The sequence below is a fragment of the Carassius carassius genome, chromosome 24 (assembly GCF_963082965.1).
Source record: "Carassius carassius chromosome 24, fCarCar2.1, whole genome shotgun sequence".
Classification (NCBI taxonomy): domain Eukaryota; kingdom Metazoa; phylum Chordata; class Actinopteri; order Cypriniformes; family Cyprinidae; genus Carassius; species Carassius carassius.
Window position 1 is genome coordinate 6,319,772 of NC_081778.1, and position 17,547 is coordinate 6,337,318.

Consider the following 17,547-nt stretch of genomic DNA (forward strand, 5'->3'; position numbering starts at 1 on the left):
AACGAAAGATTACAGCTTACAGAAGCACTTAATATAGAAATAAATGTGATCTCACTTCATAAATTGTTAAATAAAGATGTGGAAATACAAATGTTTCACAGATTAATTAAGTATCTCAAAGATACAGAGGTAATAAACAGGATTTAAAGAATTACTACTACGTTTATTATTTTATTACTATTAGTTTTCATTACCGTCAATGCTCCACACTCCATCCTCGTAGGTGGCGGTAAATACACCTAAAGCTGGTTTGCTAACCGCCATAAAACGTCAAAGAAGAAGAAGAAGAAGAAAGTTGAAGCGGAACGCGGCTGCCGCTGCTTCAAAACTGTTCTCAGTTCAAGCGAGCTTTTCAGTCCCTTGAAAAATTCATTTTAAACCACCGTTTCGTTCACGAATCTAACATCAGTCAGAGGAGACGCAGGGAGAAAGAAAGCCTGCCGATGAGTGTGAGGGGACTGTTTTTACGTTTTGGCTAATTGGTGTTACTTTGTTAGCTGCCTCATTTCTTACTAAATATCTGTTTAGGTTCATGACTATTTCGCGTAAAATATTATGAGTCGGCGTTAGCAACCTATTTAGTGGACAGAACCGTTACATATTTGTCCCTATAACGTTAATTTAGCTGATGTGTGGAACCAGCGAAGCTCTCTAACGTTAACGTGACCTTTCTAAGCGGCGATAACTTAAGGGTGACGTCTTTACAACTATAACGTGAGCATATGAGTCCGACTAGATTAGATTTATATGTGATCCTGGACCACAAAACCAGTCATAAGGGTCTTTTTTTAAAAAACGGAGATTTATACATGATATCATCTAATAGCTGAATAAATTAGCTTTCCACTGATATAAGGTTTGTTTGGACAATTATTTGGCCGAGACACAACTATTTGAAAATCTGGAATCTGAGGGTGAAAAAAACAACAACAAAAACAAAATTCTAAATACTGAGAAAATAGCCTTTAAAGTTTTCCAAATGATATCCTTAGCTATATACATTTTCGATATATACGGTAGGAAGATATCTTAATGGAACAGGATTGATATTCTAATGATTTTTGGAATAAAAGAAAAATTGATAATTTTGACCCGTACAATGTATTTTTGGCTATTAATTTGGCTATTACAAATATACACGCGCTGTTTAAAGTTTAATAAAGCTTTATTTTTTTTTCTCATACATTAGAATGTGTCCTGTTTACTAAGAATAATAATTATAATTACTTTTATTGTTTTCTGAGGAAAAAAAACTATCATATATTTTTAACAAGATTTACAGAAAAAAAAATGAAAAATTAATTAACCAAAAATTATTGTCAAGGAAATTTTGAACAAGAATCATGAGATGATATTAAAAGATTTTAATTTAGGATCACAGTGCAGCCCCCCACCCCCAAAAAATTTTTTTTTTGTAATTTTAATTTTTTTTACCAGTCTTGGCCACTATCCTTAAAACCACTAGGTTTTGTCAGCAATAAGTGTTAAATCATTTAAAATATAATAATAAATATATTAAATGTATTATGATCACTTGTTTTTATATTTTCTATTATTTTTATATTATGTTAAATTAATATTTTATATAAGTATAGGTCAGAATAAATGTGTTGTTTCATTTTGCCATAAATATAACCATTATGATGATGACGAAAATTGATTTTGATTAACAAAATTAATAGTTATTTTCCCTAACTGGCACTTACTAACTGACATTTTTCTTGTCTCTTCAGCACATCACAGTTAAGCAGAGAGGGCAAGAGCCTCGACCGCGACGCTGCCATTCAGATGCTACACTATTCACATGCCCTTTCTGCACAACTGATGTTTGTAAGCCAAGACAGTACCATCAAATAATGACCCATATAGCTGGGCATAAACTGAGAGCGGTTGAATATGGAGGTGAGTTTGTGAGCTTAAAGTTTTTTAGTTAGTACTTAACGTGTTATAAACTAATAATGAAAAAAGTATTTTTGTTTGTATGTGGAGGTGAGTGTGTGAGCATAGTTTCTTGATAATAAGGTAGCAATAGTTAACTAACATATTTTAGAAACTAAGTGTGAAAATGTTTTTACATTATCCATTATGCCTGGTCAATATTGTGCTAAGACAAATGTGCTGAAACCTCTGTTTTAGATCATGTTATGTACAGCTGTAGTATTTGCTGTGGCAAAAAGACCAAACATTTTCACTGCTGCCAGTGTCCCAAGACTTACGTCAATAAAGGTGACCTAAAACAGCATCTTTCCAGTGCTCATCCAATAGCTACTTGCACTCCAAAACGAGAACCTGTAAGTCACCCATTACAAGAACCTCCTTCACACTTACAACCAGCACCTCATCCAACACCAGAACCTCCTTCACAGCTACAACCAGCATCTCAACCACAAGAACTTGATTTGCAGCAAATAGCACCTCCAGCGATTGAGAGAAAGCTGATCTTTATGCAGAGTCCTAGTAGGGTGAGTCTGAATTCCCAAAAAATTAGAAATACATTGAGTGGATAAATCACGAAGCCATGCAACATGTCATTAACAAGCACAGTGGATTGATAAAAACAATAGGATATACTGAGCAAATGTATGTTCAAATTTTCACCAAAAATAATTGTAAATCTTTTGGTATAAGTGTGATAATAGGGAATGTCGGTTCACACTTCCAGACATTCCTTTTAACATACACAGAGATATGATCTCACCATCATTGAGTCTGTCTGTGATTTCATGAGACAAAAAGATGAGATAACTAAATCCATAAAAACTGAGAATATCTCCAAACTGTGAAGCTACAGTACGGTGAAAACTTTTAATCACTTGTGCAAAAGTGCTGTAATTTAAGGATGTTCTCAAATGTAGTCATAAACGGATTGTAATTTATCAGATAATTTATATTAACTAAATAAAATCTCACTGGTTTATTACAGTTAATGGTGCTATGAATGATTAGAAATGCAAAGTGATATTTTCAACTGGCGCACTGAAGCAAAATATAAAAATAACTTTAAGTAACATGCCTCAGACTTTTGCAAAGTACTTTACAGGTGCTGGTCATATAATTAGAATATCATCAAAAAGTTTATTTATTTAAATAATTCTATTCAAAAAGTGAAACTTTTATTAATTTTATTCATTAATTACACACAGATTGATCTATTTAAAATTCTATTTTAAATGTTTTAATTTTGATGATTATAACTGAAAACTAAGGAAAATCCCAAATTCAGTGTCTCAGAAAATTAGAATATTGTGAAAAGGTTCAGTATTGAAGACACCTGGTGCCACACTCTAATCAGCTAATTAACTCAAAACACCTGCAAAGGCCTTTAAATGGTCTCTCAGTCTACAGTCGTGGCCAAAAGTTTTGAGAATTACATAAATATTGGAAATTGGAAAAGTTGCTGCTTAAGTTTTTATAATAGCAATTTGTATATACTCCAGAATTTTATGAAGAGTGATCAGATGAATTGCATAGTCCTTCTTTGCCATGAAAATTAACTTAATCCCAAAAAAACCTTTCCACTGCATTTCATTGCTGTCATTAAAGGACCTGCTGAGATCATTTCAGTAATCGTCTTGTTAACTCAGGTGAGAATGTTGACGAGCACAAGGCTGGAGATCATTATGTCAGGCTGATTTGGTTAGAATGGCAGACTTGACATGTTAAAAGGAGGGTGATGCTTGAAATCATTGTTCTTCCATTGTTAACCATGGTGACCTGAAACGCGTGCAGCCATCATTGCATTGCAGGCGAGGATATTGTGGCTACTAAGATTGCACCTAAATCAACAATTTATAAGATCATCAAGAACTTCAAGGAAAGAGGTTCAATTCTTGTAAAGAAGGCTTCAGGGCGTCCAAGAAAGTCCAGCAAGCTCCAGGATCGTCTCCTAAAGAGGATTCAGTTGCGGGATCGGAGTGCCACCAGTGCAGAGCTTGCTCAGGAATGGCAGTAGGCAGGTGTGAGCGCATCTGCACGCACAGTGAGGCCAAGACTTTTGGAAGATGGCCTGGTGTCAAGAAGGGCAGCAAAGAAGCCACTTCTCTCCAAAAAAACATCAGGGACCGATTGATCTTCTGCAAAAATATAGTGAATGGACTGCTGAGGACTGGGGCAAAGTCATATTCTCAGATGAAGCCCCTTTCCAATTGTTTGGGGCATCTGGAAAAAGGCTTGTCCGAAGAAGAAAAGGTGAGTGCTACCATCAGTCCTGTGTCATGCCAACAGTAAAGCATCCTGACACCATTCATGTGTGGGGTTGCTTCTCATCCAAGGGAGTGGGCTCACTCACAATTCTGCCCAAAAACACAGCCATGAATAAAGAATGGTACCAAAACACCCTCCAACAGCAACTTCTTCCAACAATCCAACAACAGTTTGGTGAAGAACAATGCATTTTCCAGCACGATGACGCACCGTGCCATAAGGCAAAAGTGATAACTAAGTGGCTCGGGGACCAGAATGTTGAAATTTTGGGTCCATGGCCTGGAAACTCCCCAGATCTTAATCCCATTGAGAACTTGTGGTCAATCCTCAAGAGGCGGGTGGACAAACAAAAACCCACTAATTCTTACAAACTCCAAGAAGTGATTATGAAAGAATGGGTTGCTATCAGTCAGGATTTGGCCCAGAAGTTGATTGAGAGCATGCCCAGTCGAATTGCAGAGGTCCTGAAAAAGATGGGCCAACACTGCAAATACTGACTCTTTGCATAAATGTCATGCAATTGTCGATAAAAGCCTTTGAAACGTATGAAGTGCTTGTAATTATATTTCAGTACATCACCGAAACAACTGAAACAAAGATCTAAAAGCAGTTTAGCAGCAAACTTTTTGAAAGCTAATATTTATGTAATTCTCAAAACTTTTGGCCACGACTGTAGTTCTGTAGGCTACACATTCATGGGGAAGACTGCTGACTTGACAGTTGTCCAAAAGACGACCATTGACAACTTTCACAAGGAGGGCAAGAAACAAAAGGTCATTGCAAAAGAGGCTGGCTGTCGACAGAGCATTAATAGAGAGGCGAAGGGAAGGAAAAGATGTGGTAGAAAAAAATGTACACGCAATAGGGATAACTGGACCCTGGAGAGGATTGTGAAACAAAACCCATTCAAAAATGTGGGGGAGATTCACAAAGAGTGGACTGGAGCTGGAGTTGGTGCTTCAAGAACCACTACACCAAGACGTATGCAAGACATGGGTTTCAGCTGTAGCATTCCTTGTGTCAAGCCACTCTTGAACAACAGACAGCGTCAGAAGTGTCTCGCTTTAAAAAGGACTGGACTGCTGCTGAGTGATCCAAAGTTATGTTCTCTGATGAAAGTAAATTTTGCATTTCCTTTGGATATCAGGGTCCCAGAGTCTGGAGGAAGAGAGGAGAGGCACACAATCCACGTTGCTTGAGGTCCAGTGTAAAGTTTCCACAGTCAGTGATGGTTTGGGGTGCCATGTTATCTGTTGGTGTTGGTCCACTGTGTTTTCTGAGGTCCAAGGTCAATGCACCCGTATAACAGGAAGTTTTAGAGCACTTCATGTTTCCTGCTGCTGACCAACCTTATGGAGATGCAGACTTCATTTTCCAACAGGACTTGGCACCTGCACACAGTGCCAAAGCTACCAGTACCTGGTTTAAGGACCATGGTATCCCTGTTCTTAATTGGCCAGCAAACTCGCCTGACCTTAACCCCACAGAAAATCTATTGGGTATTGTGAAGAGGAAGGCGATATGCCAGACCCAACAATGCAGAAGAGCTGAAGGCCACTATCAGAGCAACCTGGGCTCTCATAACACCTGAGCAGTGCCACAGACTGATCGACTCCATGCCACGCCGCATTGCTGCAGTAATTCAGGCAAAATGAGCCCCTAAGTATTGAGTGCTGTACATGCTCATACTTTTCATTTTCATACTTTTTAGTTGGTCAAGATTTCTAAAAATCCTTTCTTTGTATTGGTCTTAAGTTATATTCTAATTTTCTGAGATACTGAATTTGGGATTTTACTTAGTTGTCAGTTATAATCATCAAAATTAAAAGAAATAAACATTTGAAATATATTAGTCTTTGTGTAATGAATGAATATAATATACAAGTTTCACTTTTTGAATGGAATTAGTGAAATCAACTTTTTCATGATATTCTTATTATATGATCAGCACCTGTATGTCTCAAAAGTGGCCAAACAAATATGCAAACCAAAACAGGGCGTTTCCCAATCATTAGGTGTTTGCAACCGATTTAAGTGAATTGTTTAAATCAAGTGGACTGTTCCTGACACCTTTCTCTTTTCATCTGTCATTATGACAGAAAGTGATTTGAAAAAGTGAAGACAAAGCACCCACAGATGAGCGTAAATGGATTGTTTATTGTTTTGACTAAAATGTGTGAATTTGCTTGCTAGATGCCCAGTTAATTATAAAAAGGATAGACTATCTAGCATTAAGCATTATTCGTTAATTTTAGCTAGCTGTTTAGTGAATCAATTTGTCTTTAGCTGTGAAACCAATGGTGATAATGGTAACATGCATAACCCTTTCCAGATGGTCTATTCGTATTGCATTTAAAGGGGTCATATGATGCGATTTTTCCTTTCTCTGTGGAGTGTTTCAAGCTCTTGGTACATAAAGAAGATCTGTAAAGTTGCAAAGACTAAAGTCTAAAATCCAAAGAGAGATTCTTTATTAAAGTTAAGACTGCACGCCCCCCTAAAACAGCTCGTTCAAACACGGCCCACATGTCTACATCATTATGTGGAAATATTTGCTTAATATTGCCCAAATGTTCACACAAAGAAAGAAGACGTGGTTTAAGTAACCGCAGTTAGTGTTGAAGCAGCCATGTCAGGGAGATGCTGTGTGTATCTAGGAGAAAGAAAAAGACCTTTATTTGGCCTTCCAGAAGTTATGGAAGACGGTTTCGTGAACCTAGGAGAGGAGGTAACTCTGACTTTACTACGACAATCTGGCGCTTCTGAATCAGCTACTGGAAGTGTTATTAGTTTAAGTATTTGCTATTGACTGTTCAAGTGCAAATTTTTGCACGTCGCGCGTGTGTGTGTGTGTGTGTGTGTGTGTGTGAGAGAGAGGGAGAGAGAGAGAGAGGGAGGGTCACACATTGGAGTCAGCTGTCTTAACTGTCCATGGCTTGTGTACTGCAAACACATACGAGCTTCATCACTGTGTCTGTCACGCAACTGTTCCACTTTCAGGCTTGAACTGATGCTAAAACTAAGGACATTATTAACTGGCTTAACAATTTATTTTGAAAGATGAAGCTCACAATTTTGGAAAGGGGCCTTACATTTCTGACGAGTGCTTGCAATGTTCAGCCAATCACAATGCACTGGGTCAGTTGGCCAATCAGAGCAGACTGCTCTTGTCGGAAGGAGGGACTTTGTAGAAAAGAACGCGTTTGAGATAGAAGGGGGATAGAAGACCTACAATAATGTACAGTATTTGAAAAGTAATGTGTTTTTCAAACATTAAAGCATGTCATATTCTGTTACAGCAAATACACAAAATAATGATCTTTAAAAAAGCATCATATGACCCTTTTAAAAATAACAATGCTTTCTAGACTGCTTTCTAAAAATAATAACAGCTTTCTAGACTAGATATCTAGGCTATATATAGCTTGTTAAATTAATTGATTGATTACACCATAATTTTTTTTTATAAAAATTGTTTTGATTTTATTTTTAATGTTTAAGTTTGACATGCTGAATACAAAAACCATGTCTTTATTCGTATAATTAACATTGCTCATGAAAACAAAGCAAAAAAATGTTGCCAACTTATACAAGCTAATCTGTTATTACTCATGCATAAAAATGACATGGTACATGAATAATACTGAACTAACAACAGTTTGACAAACATTTACGAAAGGTGAAAACTTCGGGATGAATTTAGTCTTGTATGACTAGTCCCACGATGTTCTGGAATGTTCCAGAATATACTTACGTTAGAATATTACAAAATGTTACAGATACTTCTAGAATGTTCTCATCCCTGCAAAAGCAAAATATCTTTTGAATATGGATCGTTCCAAAACTTCAGATTCTGATTGGTCGAGCCAAGTTCAAAGCTGTTGTAAATTACTCTACAGACATACACTTTTGTTTACATGTGTGTGTTGCTCGGCAGCCACTCTGTTGGAACCACAACCATATCTAAGGAACTACATTGTTTGGTGGAATAATAATGTTTTTAATAATATCATTATACCCCGTTTCAAACTGTTATAAATTCACTGTAAACCACAGCTTCTTGGGGCTTATTGCTTTATTGAAAAACTTGTAGAATTAGTACAAAAACTTATCTTTACTAAACCAATGTTTTAGAATTAATGATATTTACCAAAGTATTGATGCTACGTGAAAAATACAATAATTAGCACCATAGAATTACAGAAGAACCATAAAAAATGTAAGTGAAACTCATTTTACACTGTTTTGTTGTTTTCTAGTAAAAATATGAAGAAAGGGTAATATACATTAGGGAAAAACATTTAGTTTGACATTTTCTCTTGAGAGTAACTGCCTTTTTTTTCTTGTCTCTTACAGTTGCACATTACAGTTAAGCAGAGAGGGCAAGAGCCTCGACCGCGACGCTGCCATTCAGATGCTACACTATTCACATGCCCTTTCTGCACAACTGATGTTTGTAAGCCAAGACAGTACCATCAAATAATGACCCATATAGCTGGGCATAAACTGAGAGCGGTTGAATATGGTGGTGAGTGTGTGAGCTTAAAGTTTCTTTAATAATACATCATAATATTGTGGGAAGAGTTAACAAACATAAGAAAAAAAATATTAACTAACAGTCAAAATAAATTATAAATAAAAAACAATGTTGTGCTTATACAAATGTGCTGAAACCTCTGTTTTAGATCATGTTATGTACAGCTGCAGTATTTGCTGTGGCAAAAAGACCAAACATTTTCACTGCTGCCAGTGTCCCAAGACTTACGTCAATAAAGGTGACCTAAAACAGCATCTTTCCAGTGCTCATCCAATAGCTACTTGCACTCCAAAACCACAGCCTGTAAGTCACCCATTACAAGAACCTCCTTCACACTTACAACCAGCACCTCATCCAACACCAGAACCTCCTTCACAGCTACAACCAGTTCCTCATCCACAAGAACTTGATTTGCAGCAAGCAACATCTCATCCTAGGGTGAGTCTGACAACCCTCTGTGGACACCTAGGCAATTGAATCGCCATTGGCTAGTAAATTTTTTACTCGCCAGACTGATATACTAATCTTTGTAAAATGGCACAGCACTTTAAATGTCTGAAAGTACTACATTCTTAACATCAAGCATTGTATTTGATAATCAAGTATTATTTAATGATAGAACTTTAGTAATGATAATTAAAAACATGTATGAATGCATATTAGTAATTTTAACTGAACTTAGGACTCGTGGTGCTGCTTTTTGGTCATTCAGTGTTTCTGTAAAAAAAAAAAAAATTTGGAAAAACTAACAATAATACTGATAAATTAATAATCATAATACTTAGAATTCTACTAATAAGAACAATATAAAATGCAATAAGGATTAACAAGCTGGTGGATTCATGAATATTACTCAGGTTGTGTGTGTTCACTCGAATTGATTTGCTGAAATCAAAACAGTGATGATAATAAGTGAGCACCAGCGAATGAGATTACTGTTTGCGCATTAGTCCTGGCCATTACTGGAAAACCCGGCAGTTCTTAAAAGCCGAAGAATTCCATTATTTTGACAGGAAAATACAACAAAGTATATAGTTTACAAATAGCGCATCAAGTCTGCATGGTATACAAGACTTACTCTCTCTCTCTCTCTCTCTCTATCTCTCTTTCTCTCTCTGCGTGTGTGTAAGACAGAGTGACTTTGTTTTGGGGGTGTACTAGAACAGGCTCTCATATTAGGTTGTTCAAAATACACATTATTTTTCACATATTTTACATTATTACAACACCTCTCTCCCTCTCTGAACAGCTCGAATAGTTCCTGTATCAAATGAAGGCCCGCCTTCTGAAATATGAAATGTGCTGTGATTGGTTAGCTGGGCCAGTATGTGTTGTGATTGGCTCCACTCAGCGCCTGGTCGAGAAATGTCACGCCCTTACCATAGCCACCTGCTGTGAGCTTCAGTGTAAAATACTGCGTCAAAACCAAATAAAATTGAGTGAGATAATTGTGACCACTCTTAGTTCATCTGCCTTGGGAAAGCCAGCGTGTCTTTGACATAGTGATAACACTCGTTGCCTTTTTTAGTGCAGCTCAACCAGGTCTTGTCCCATTTTCGATTTTTGTGATAGCCAGAAAGGGGAACAGAGTCGCGTGACAGACACAGTGATGAAGCTTGTATGGGTTTGCAGTGCACAAGCCACGGATGGTTGAGACAGCTGACACCACTGTGTGACCCCCTCTCTCTCACACACACTCAACGCGCAAAAATTCGCATTTGAACATTCAATAGCAAATAATTGAACTAATAACAAAACATACTTAGCTGATTCAGAAGGGCCAGATTGTCTTAGTAAAGTTAGAGTTACCTCCTCTCTTGGTTCACCAAACCGTCATCCTTAAAATGCAAAAAAAAAATGTCGTTTACAAACCAGTAAGACCTCCATTTATCTTCGGAACACAGTTTAAGATATTTTAGATTTGGTCCGAGAGCTCTCAGTCCCTCCATTGAAACTGTGTGTACGGTATACTGTCCATGTCCAGAAAGGTAAAAAAAACATCATCAAAGTAGTCCATGTGACATCAGAGGGTCAGTTAGAATATTTTGAAGCATAGAAAATACATTTTGGTCCAAAAATAGCAAAAACTATGACTTTATTCAGCATTGTCTGTTGTGAGAGAGTTCAAAACAAAGCAGTTTGTCATATCCGGTTCGCTAACGAATCATTCGATGTAACCGGATCTTTTTGAACCAGTTCACCAAATCGAACTGAAACGTTTTAAACGGTTCCCATCTCCAATACGCATTAATCCACAAATGACTTAAGCTGTTAACTTTTTTAATGTGGCTGACACTCCCTCTGAGTTAAAACAAACCAATATCTCGGAGTAATTCATTTACTCAAACAGTACACTGACTGAACTGCTGTGAAGAGCGAGATGAACACGGAGCCGAGCCAGATAATGACTCGTTCACGAGTCAAGAACCGTTTGCATCGGTTTTTGGACCACCAGTAGTTCTTTCTGACAGTTCGATTCAATAAACAGGTTGAAGAAAACGGTTCACCGGTTCTTTTGCGCTCGACGTAATGGAGTCATTGGTGATGATTGCCCTTGATTCAAGCCTTCGGTTTACCTGGGCTCATAACATTAGCACAGAATCAGTTCAGAATCAATCACCAAAAGAATCAGTTCGGTTCAGATGCTCTGTGTGTCAGTCGGCTTCATGCTGAATCACACATGCACAGTATCATCAGCATCGGTTCTCGAATCGGACACGTCTGACAGAAACGGTTCTTGACTCGTGAACGAGTCATTATCTGGCTCGGCTCGGTGTTCATCTTCAGTTCTCTCTTCACAGCAGTTCAGTCAGTGTACTGTTTGAGTGCATGCATTACTCCGAGATATTGGTTTGTTTGAACTCAGAGGGAGTGTCAGCCACATTAAAAAAGTTAACAGCTTAAGTCATTGGAAGTCATATTGGAGACGCGAACCATTTAAAACAATTCAGTTCGATTTGGTGAACTGGTTCAAAAAGATCCGGTTACATCGAATGATTCGTTCGCAAACCAGATATGACAAATTGCTTTGTTTTGAACTTACAAACGGCCACGGAAGAGAAGACAATGCTGAATAAAGTCATAGTTTTTGCTATTTTTGGACCAAAATGTATTTTCGATGCTTCAAAATATTCTATCTGACCCTCTGATGTCACATGGACTACTTTGATGTTTTTCTTACCTTTCTGGACATGGACAGTATACCGTACACACAGTTTCATTGGAGGGACAGAGAGCTCTCGGACTAAATCTAAAATATCTTAAACTGTGTTCAGAAGATGAACGAAGGTCTTACTGGTTTGGAACGACATGAGGGTGAGTTATTAATGACATAATTTTGATTTTTGGGTGAACTATCCCTTTAAAAATACAAAGTATCAAAAATAAAAATTAAAACACTGTGAACACTTGCGTTTTTACAAAACTGTAAGTGTGTCCCATCAGGTAATGAAAAGTTATACACACACTTGGGGTTTTCATCTTCACTTGGGCCAAATACAGGAAATACATCAATAAGTAGTCCTGTGCAAAGACCGCAAGTGTGGGTATATGGACAAGGCAAGAGAATGAAACAAGCGCTCTGTGTTTTCGGCAAGTGAAAATATATGTGCTAAACTTATACTTAGCCTCCATCTCACTCACTGGTGAGTAAAATCTGAGAATTTTTTTAGCCCTTGGCTAATATTAGATATCATTTAGTCACACAGATTTCGTCTGATTTCTAAAAATGTAAATGCATTGCGCTGAATGACTTAATCTAGTATTAAGTATTATAGGTTAAGATTAGCTAGCTATTTAGTGTAAATTGCTAGCTGGCGCTTTAGCTATGAAACCAATGGTGATAGAGGTCAAATTTATAGACATTTTTTCTTAAGGGTAACTGACATTTTTCTTGTCTCTTCAGCACATCACGGTTAAGCAGAGAGGGCAAGAGCCTCGACCGCGACGCTGCCATTCAGATGCAACACTATTCACATGCCCTTTCTGCACAACTGATGTTTGTAAGCCAAGACAGTACCATCAAATAATGACCCATATAGCTGGGCATAAACTGAGAGCGGTTGAATATGGAGGTGAGTTTGTGAGCTTGAAAGTTTATTTTAGTAATACATCATAATATTGTGGGAAGACTTAACAAACATAACAATTTTGAACTAATAGTAACAAAAAATGTTGTGCTGAAACAAATGTGCTGAAACCTCTGTTTTAGATCATGTTATGTACAGCTGTAGCATTGGCTGTGGCAAAAAGACCAAACATTTTCACTGCTGCCAGTGTCCCAAGACTTACTTCAATAAAGGTGACCTAAAACAGCATCTTTCCAGTGTTCATCCAATAGCTACTTGCACTCCAAAACCACAGCCTGTAAGTCACCCATTACAAGAATCTCCTTCACACCAACAACCAGCACCTCATCCATCACCAGAACCTCCTTCACAGCTACAACCAGTTCCTCATCCACAAGAACTTGATTTGCAGCAAGCAACATCTCATTTACAAGAATTAGCATCTTTTCCAGCGATTGAGAGAAAGCAAATCTCTGTTCAGTGTCCACACAGGGTGAGTCTGATTTCTAAAAATATAAATGCATTGAGCTGAATGAATATCTAGCATTAAGTATTATAGGTTAACATAAACTAGCTATTTAGTGCATCTTGCTATTTGGCGCTTTAGCTATGAAACCAGTGGTGATAGAGATAACTTGCATTTAAAATATCAAAGGCTTCTCCAGTCTAACTTTAGCTAGTTTTCTATGCTGGAGTTCTAGGCACTACATAATGTAGCTGTTGAAATAATCAGTTAGGTGACTTAATCTAGTATAAATTAACATTTACATTTAGTCATTTAGCAGATTATTTTATCCAAAGTGACTTAGAAATGAGGACAATGGAAGCAATCAAAATCAATAAAAGAGCAATGATATACAAGTGCTATAACAAGTTTCAGTTAGCTTAATGCAGTACATGTAGCAAGGGCTTTTATATAAATAAAAAGAAAACAGATAGAATAGAAAAAGAATAGACAAAGTTAGTGTTAGAGGTCTTTTTTTTTGCTTTTGTTAATTCTATAAGTCAAAGTCACCTTTATTTATATAGCGCTTTAAACAAAATACATTGCGTCAAATCTACTGAACAACATTCATTAGGAAAACAGTGTCAATAATGAAAAAATGATAGTTAAAGGCAGTTCATTATTGAATTCAGTTATGTCATCTCTGTTCAATTAAATAGTGTGCATTTATTTGCAATCAAGTCAACGATATCGCTGTAGATGAAGTGTCCCCAACTAAGCAAGCCAGAGGCGACAGCGGCAAGGAACCGAAACTCCATCGGTGACAGAATGGAGAAAAAAACCTTGGGAGAAACCAGGCTCAGTTGGGGGGCCAGTTCTCCTCTGACCAGACGAAACCAGTAGTTCAGATCCAGGCTGCAGCAAAGTCAGATTGTGCAGAAGAATCATCTGTTTCCTGTGGTCTTGTCCTGGTGCTCCTTTGAGACAAGGTCTTTACAGGGGATCTGTATCTGGGGCTCTAGTTGTCCTGGTCTCCGCTGTCTTTCAGGGATGTAGAGGTCCTTTCTAGGTGCTGATCCAGCATCTGGTCTGGATACATACTGGATCCGGGTGACTGCAGTGACCCTCTGATCTGGACACAGACTGGATCTGGTGGCCACGGTGACCTCGGAACAAAAGAGAAACAGACAAATATTAGCGTAGATGCCATTCTTCTAATGATGTAGCAAGTACATAGGGTGTTATGGGAAGTGTTTCCGGTTCCGGTTTACCTAATTAATGCAGCCTAAAAATCCTTTAACGGATTTGGATAATAAAAGCATATTAGTATGTTATGTGTATGCCAGGTTAAAGAGATGGGTCTTTAATCTAGATTTAAACTGCAAGAGTGTGTCTGCCTCCCGAACAATGTTAGGTAGGTTATTCCAGAGTTTAGGCGCCAAATAGGAAAAGGATCTGCCGCCCGCAGTTGATTTTGATATTCTAGGTATTATCAAATTGCCTGAGTTTTGAGAACGTAGCGGACGTAGAGGATTATAATGTAAAAGGAGCTCATTCAAATACTGAGGTGCTAAACCATTCAGGGCTTTATAGGTAATAAGCAATATTTTAAAATCTATACGATGCTTGATAGGGAGCCAGTGCAGTGTTGACAGGACCGGGCTAATATGGTCCTACTTCCTGGTTCTAGTAAGAACTCTTGCTGCTGCATTTTTGACTAGCTGTAGTTTGTTTACTAAGCGTGCAGAACAACCACCCAATAAAGCATTACAAAAATCTAACCTTGAGGTCATAAAAGCATGGATTAACATTTCTGCATTTGACATTGAGAGCATAGGCCGTAATTTAGATATATTTTTGAGATGGAAAAATGCAGTTTTACAAATGCTAGAAACGTGGCTTTCTAAGGAAAGATTGCGATCAAATAGCACACCTAGGTTCCTAACTGATGACGAAGAATTGACAGAGCAACCATCAAGTCTTAGACAGTGTTCTAGGTTATTACAAGCGGAGTTTTTAGGTCCTATAATTAACACCTCTGTTTTTTCAGAATTTAGCAGTAAGAAATTACTTGTCATCCAGTTTTTTATATCGACTAAGCAATCCATTAGTTTTTCAAATTGGTGTGTTTCACCGGGCTGCGAAGAAATATAGAGTTGAGTATCATCAGCATAACAGTGAAAGCTAGCACCATGTTTCCTGATGATATCTCCCAAGGGTAACATATAGAGCGTGAAGAGTAGCGGCCCTAGTACTGAGCCTTGAGGTACTCCATACTGCACTTGTGATCGATAGGATACATCTTCATTCACTGCTACGAACTGATGGCGGTCATATAAGTACGATTTAAACCATGCTAATGCACTTCCACTGATGCCAACAAAGTGTTCAAGTCTATGCAAAAGAATTTTGTGGTCAATTGTGTCAAACGCAGCACTAAGATCCAATAAAACTAATAGAGAGATACACCCACGATCAGATGATAAGAGCAGATCATTTGTAACTCTAAGGAGAGCAGTCTCAGTACTATGATACGGTCTAAATCCTGACTGGAAATCCTCACATATACCATTTTTCTCTAAGAAGGAATATAATTGTGAGGATACCACCTTTTCTAGTATCTTGGACAGAAAAGGGAGATTCGAGATTGGTCTATAATTAACTAGTTCTTTGGGGTCAAGCTGTGGTTTTTTGATGAGAGGCTTAATAACAGCCAGTTTGAAGGTTTTGGGGACATATCCTAATGACAATGAGGAATTAATAATAGTCAGAAGAGGATCTATGACTTCTGGAAGCACCTCTATTAGGAGCTTAGATGGTATAGGGTCTAACATACATGTTGTTGGTTTAGATGATTTAACAAGTTTATACAATTCTTCCTCTCCTATAGTAGAGAATGAGAATGATAAATGAACAATTCTGTTTTTAGTAATAGAATTAGTATAGTGACTGTTAAAGTTATAGGATTAAATAAAGATGGAAGAGATGTGTTTTTAGTAGGGATGCCACGATACCATTTTTTCAGAACCGATCCAATACTGAAAATTAAGTGTCTGCCGATACCGATCCAATCCGATACCAGCACAGTTTTTTTTACATCAATGTAGAATTTCTATACTTCTCTGTGTTGAACTGATCATTAATGACAAACTACTACATATACACAACTTAATTTTAATGAAAAATAACAAATTAAAAAATATATAATCATAATCTGTCAAAAATACTATTATAAACTAGGTTAGTGGATAATTCAGCTGCAAAAGATACTCTAGATTCTAGACAAATCATGAGTAAAGATGGGCAGAGGCTCTCCAATCTGTGAAAGACTGCGTAAAAAAATTGTGGAAAACTTTAAAAACAATGTTCCTCAACGTCAAATTGCAAAGGCTTTGCAAATCTCATCATCTACAGTGCATAACATCATCAAAAGATTCAGAGAAACTGGAGAAATCTCTGTGCGTAAGGGACAAGGCCGGAGACCTTTATTGGATGCCCGTGGTCTTCGGGCTCTCAGACGACACTTAAACATCGGCATGATTGTGTCAATGACATTACTAAATGGGCCCAGGAATACTTTCAGAAACCACTGTCGGTAAACACAATCCGCCGTGCCATCAGCAGATGCCAACTAAAGCTCTATCATGCAAAAAGGAAGCCATATGTGAACATGGTCCAGAAGCGCCGTCGTGTCCTGTGGGCCAAGGCTCATTTAAAATGGACTATTTCAAAGTGGAATAGTGTTTTATGGTCGGACGAGTCCAAATTTGACATTCTTGTTGGAAATCACGGACGCCGTGTCCTCCGGGCTAAAGAGGATGGAGACCTTCCAGCATGTTATCAGCGTTCAGTTCAAAAGCCAGCATCTCTGATGGTATGGGGGTGCATAAGTGCATACGGTATGGGCAGCTTGCATGTTTTGGAAGGCTCTGTGAATGCTGAAAGGTATATAAAGGTTTTAGAGCAACATATGCTTCCCTCCAAACAACGTCTATTTCAGGGAAGGCCTTGTTTATTTCAGCAGGACAATGCAAAACCACATACTGCAGCTATAACAACAGCATTCGTCGTAGAAGAGTCCGGGTGCTAACCTGGCCTGCCTGCAGTCCAGATCTTTCACCTATAGAGAACATTTGGCGCATCATTAAACGAAAAATACGTCAAAGATGACCACGAACTCTTCAGCAGCTGGAAATCTATATAAGGCAAGAATGGGACCAAATTCCAACAGCAAAACTCCAGCAACTCATAGCCTCAATGCCCAGACGTCTTCAAACTGTTTTGAAAAGAAAAGG

General features: G+C 37.8%; 1 protein-coding gene across 2 annotated transcripts in view; it reads left to right on the forward strand.

The window, feature by feature from the left end:
* Positions 1-336: 336 nt before the first annotated feature.
* The window catches only part of si:ch73-341k19.1 (uncharacterized), a 32,861-nt gene continuing 15,650 nt past the window's right edge, over positions 337-17,547 (forward strand). The window contains exons 1-7 of one of the 2 annotated variants that reach the window (XM_059507382.1): positions 337-449; positions 1,734-1,902; positions 2,137-2,462; positions 8,560-8,731; positions 8,889-9,178; positions 12,645-12,813; positions 12,951-13,300. In XM_059507382.1, coding sequence (XP_059363365.1) covers positions 444-449; positions 1,734-1,902; positions 2,137-2,462; positions 8,560-8,731; positions 8,889-9,178; positions 12,645-12,813; positions 12,951-13,300 — 1,482 coding nt within the window. In that variant the 5' untranslated portion in view covers positions 337-443. The remainder of the gene's footprint in view (positions 450-1,733; positions 1,903-2,136; positions 2,463-8,559; positions 8,732-8,888; positions 9,179-12,644; positions 12,814-12,950; positions 13,301-17,547) is intronic. The other variant, XM_059507384.1, reaches the window with a different exon arrangement.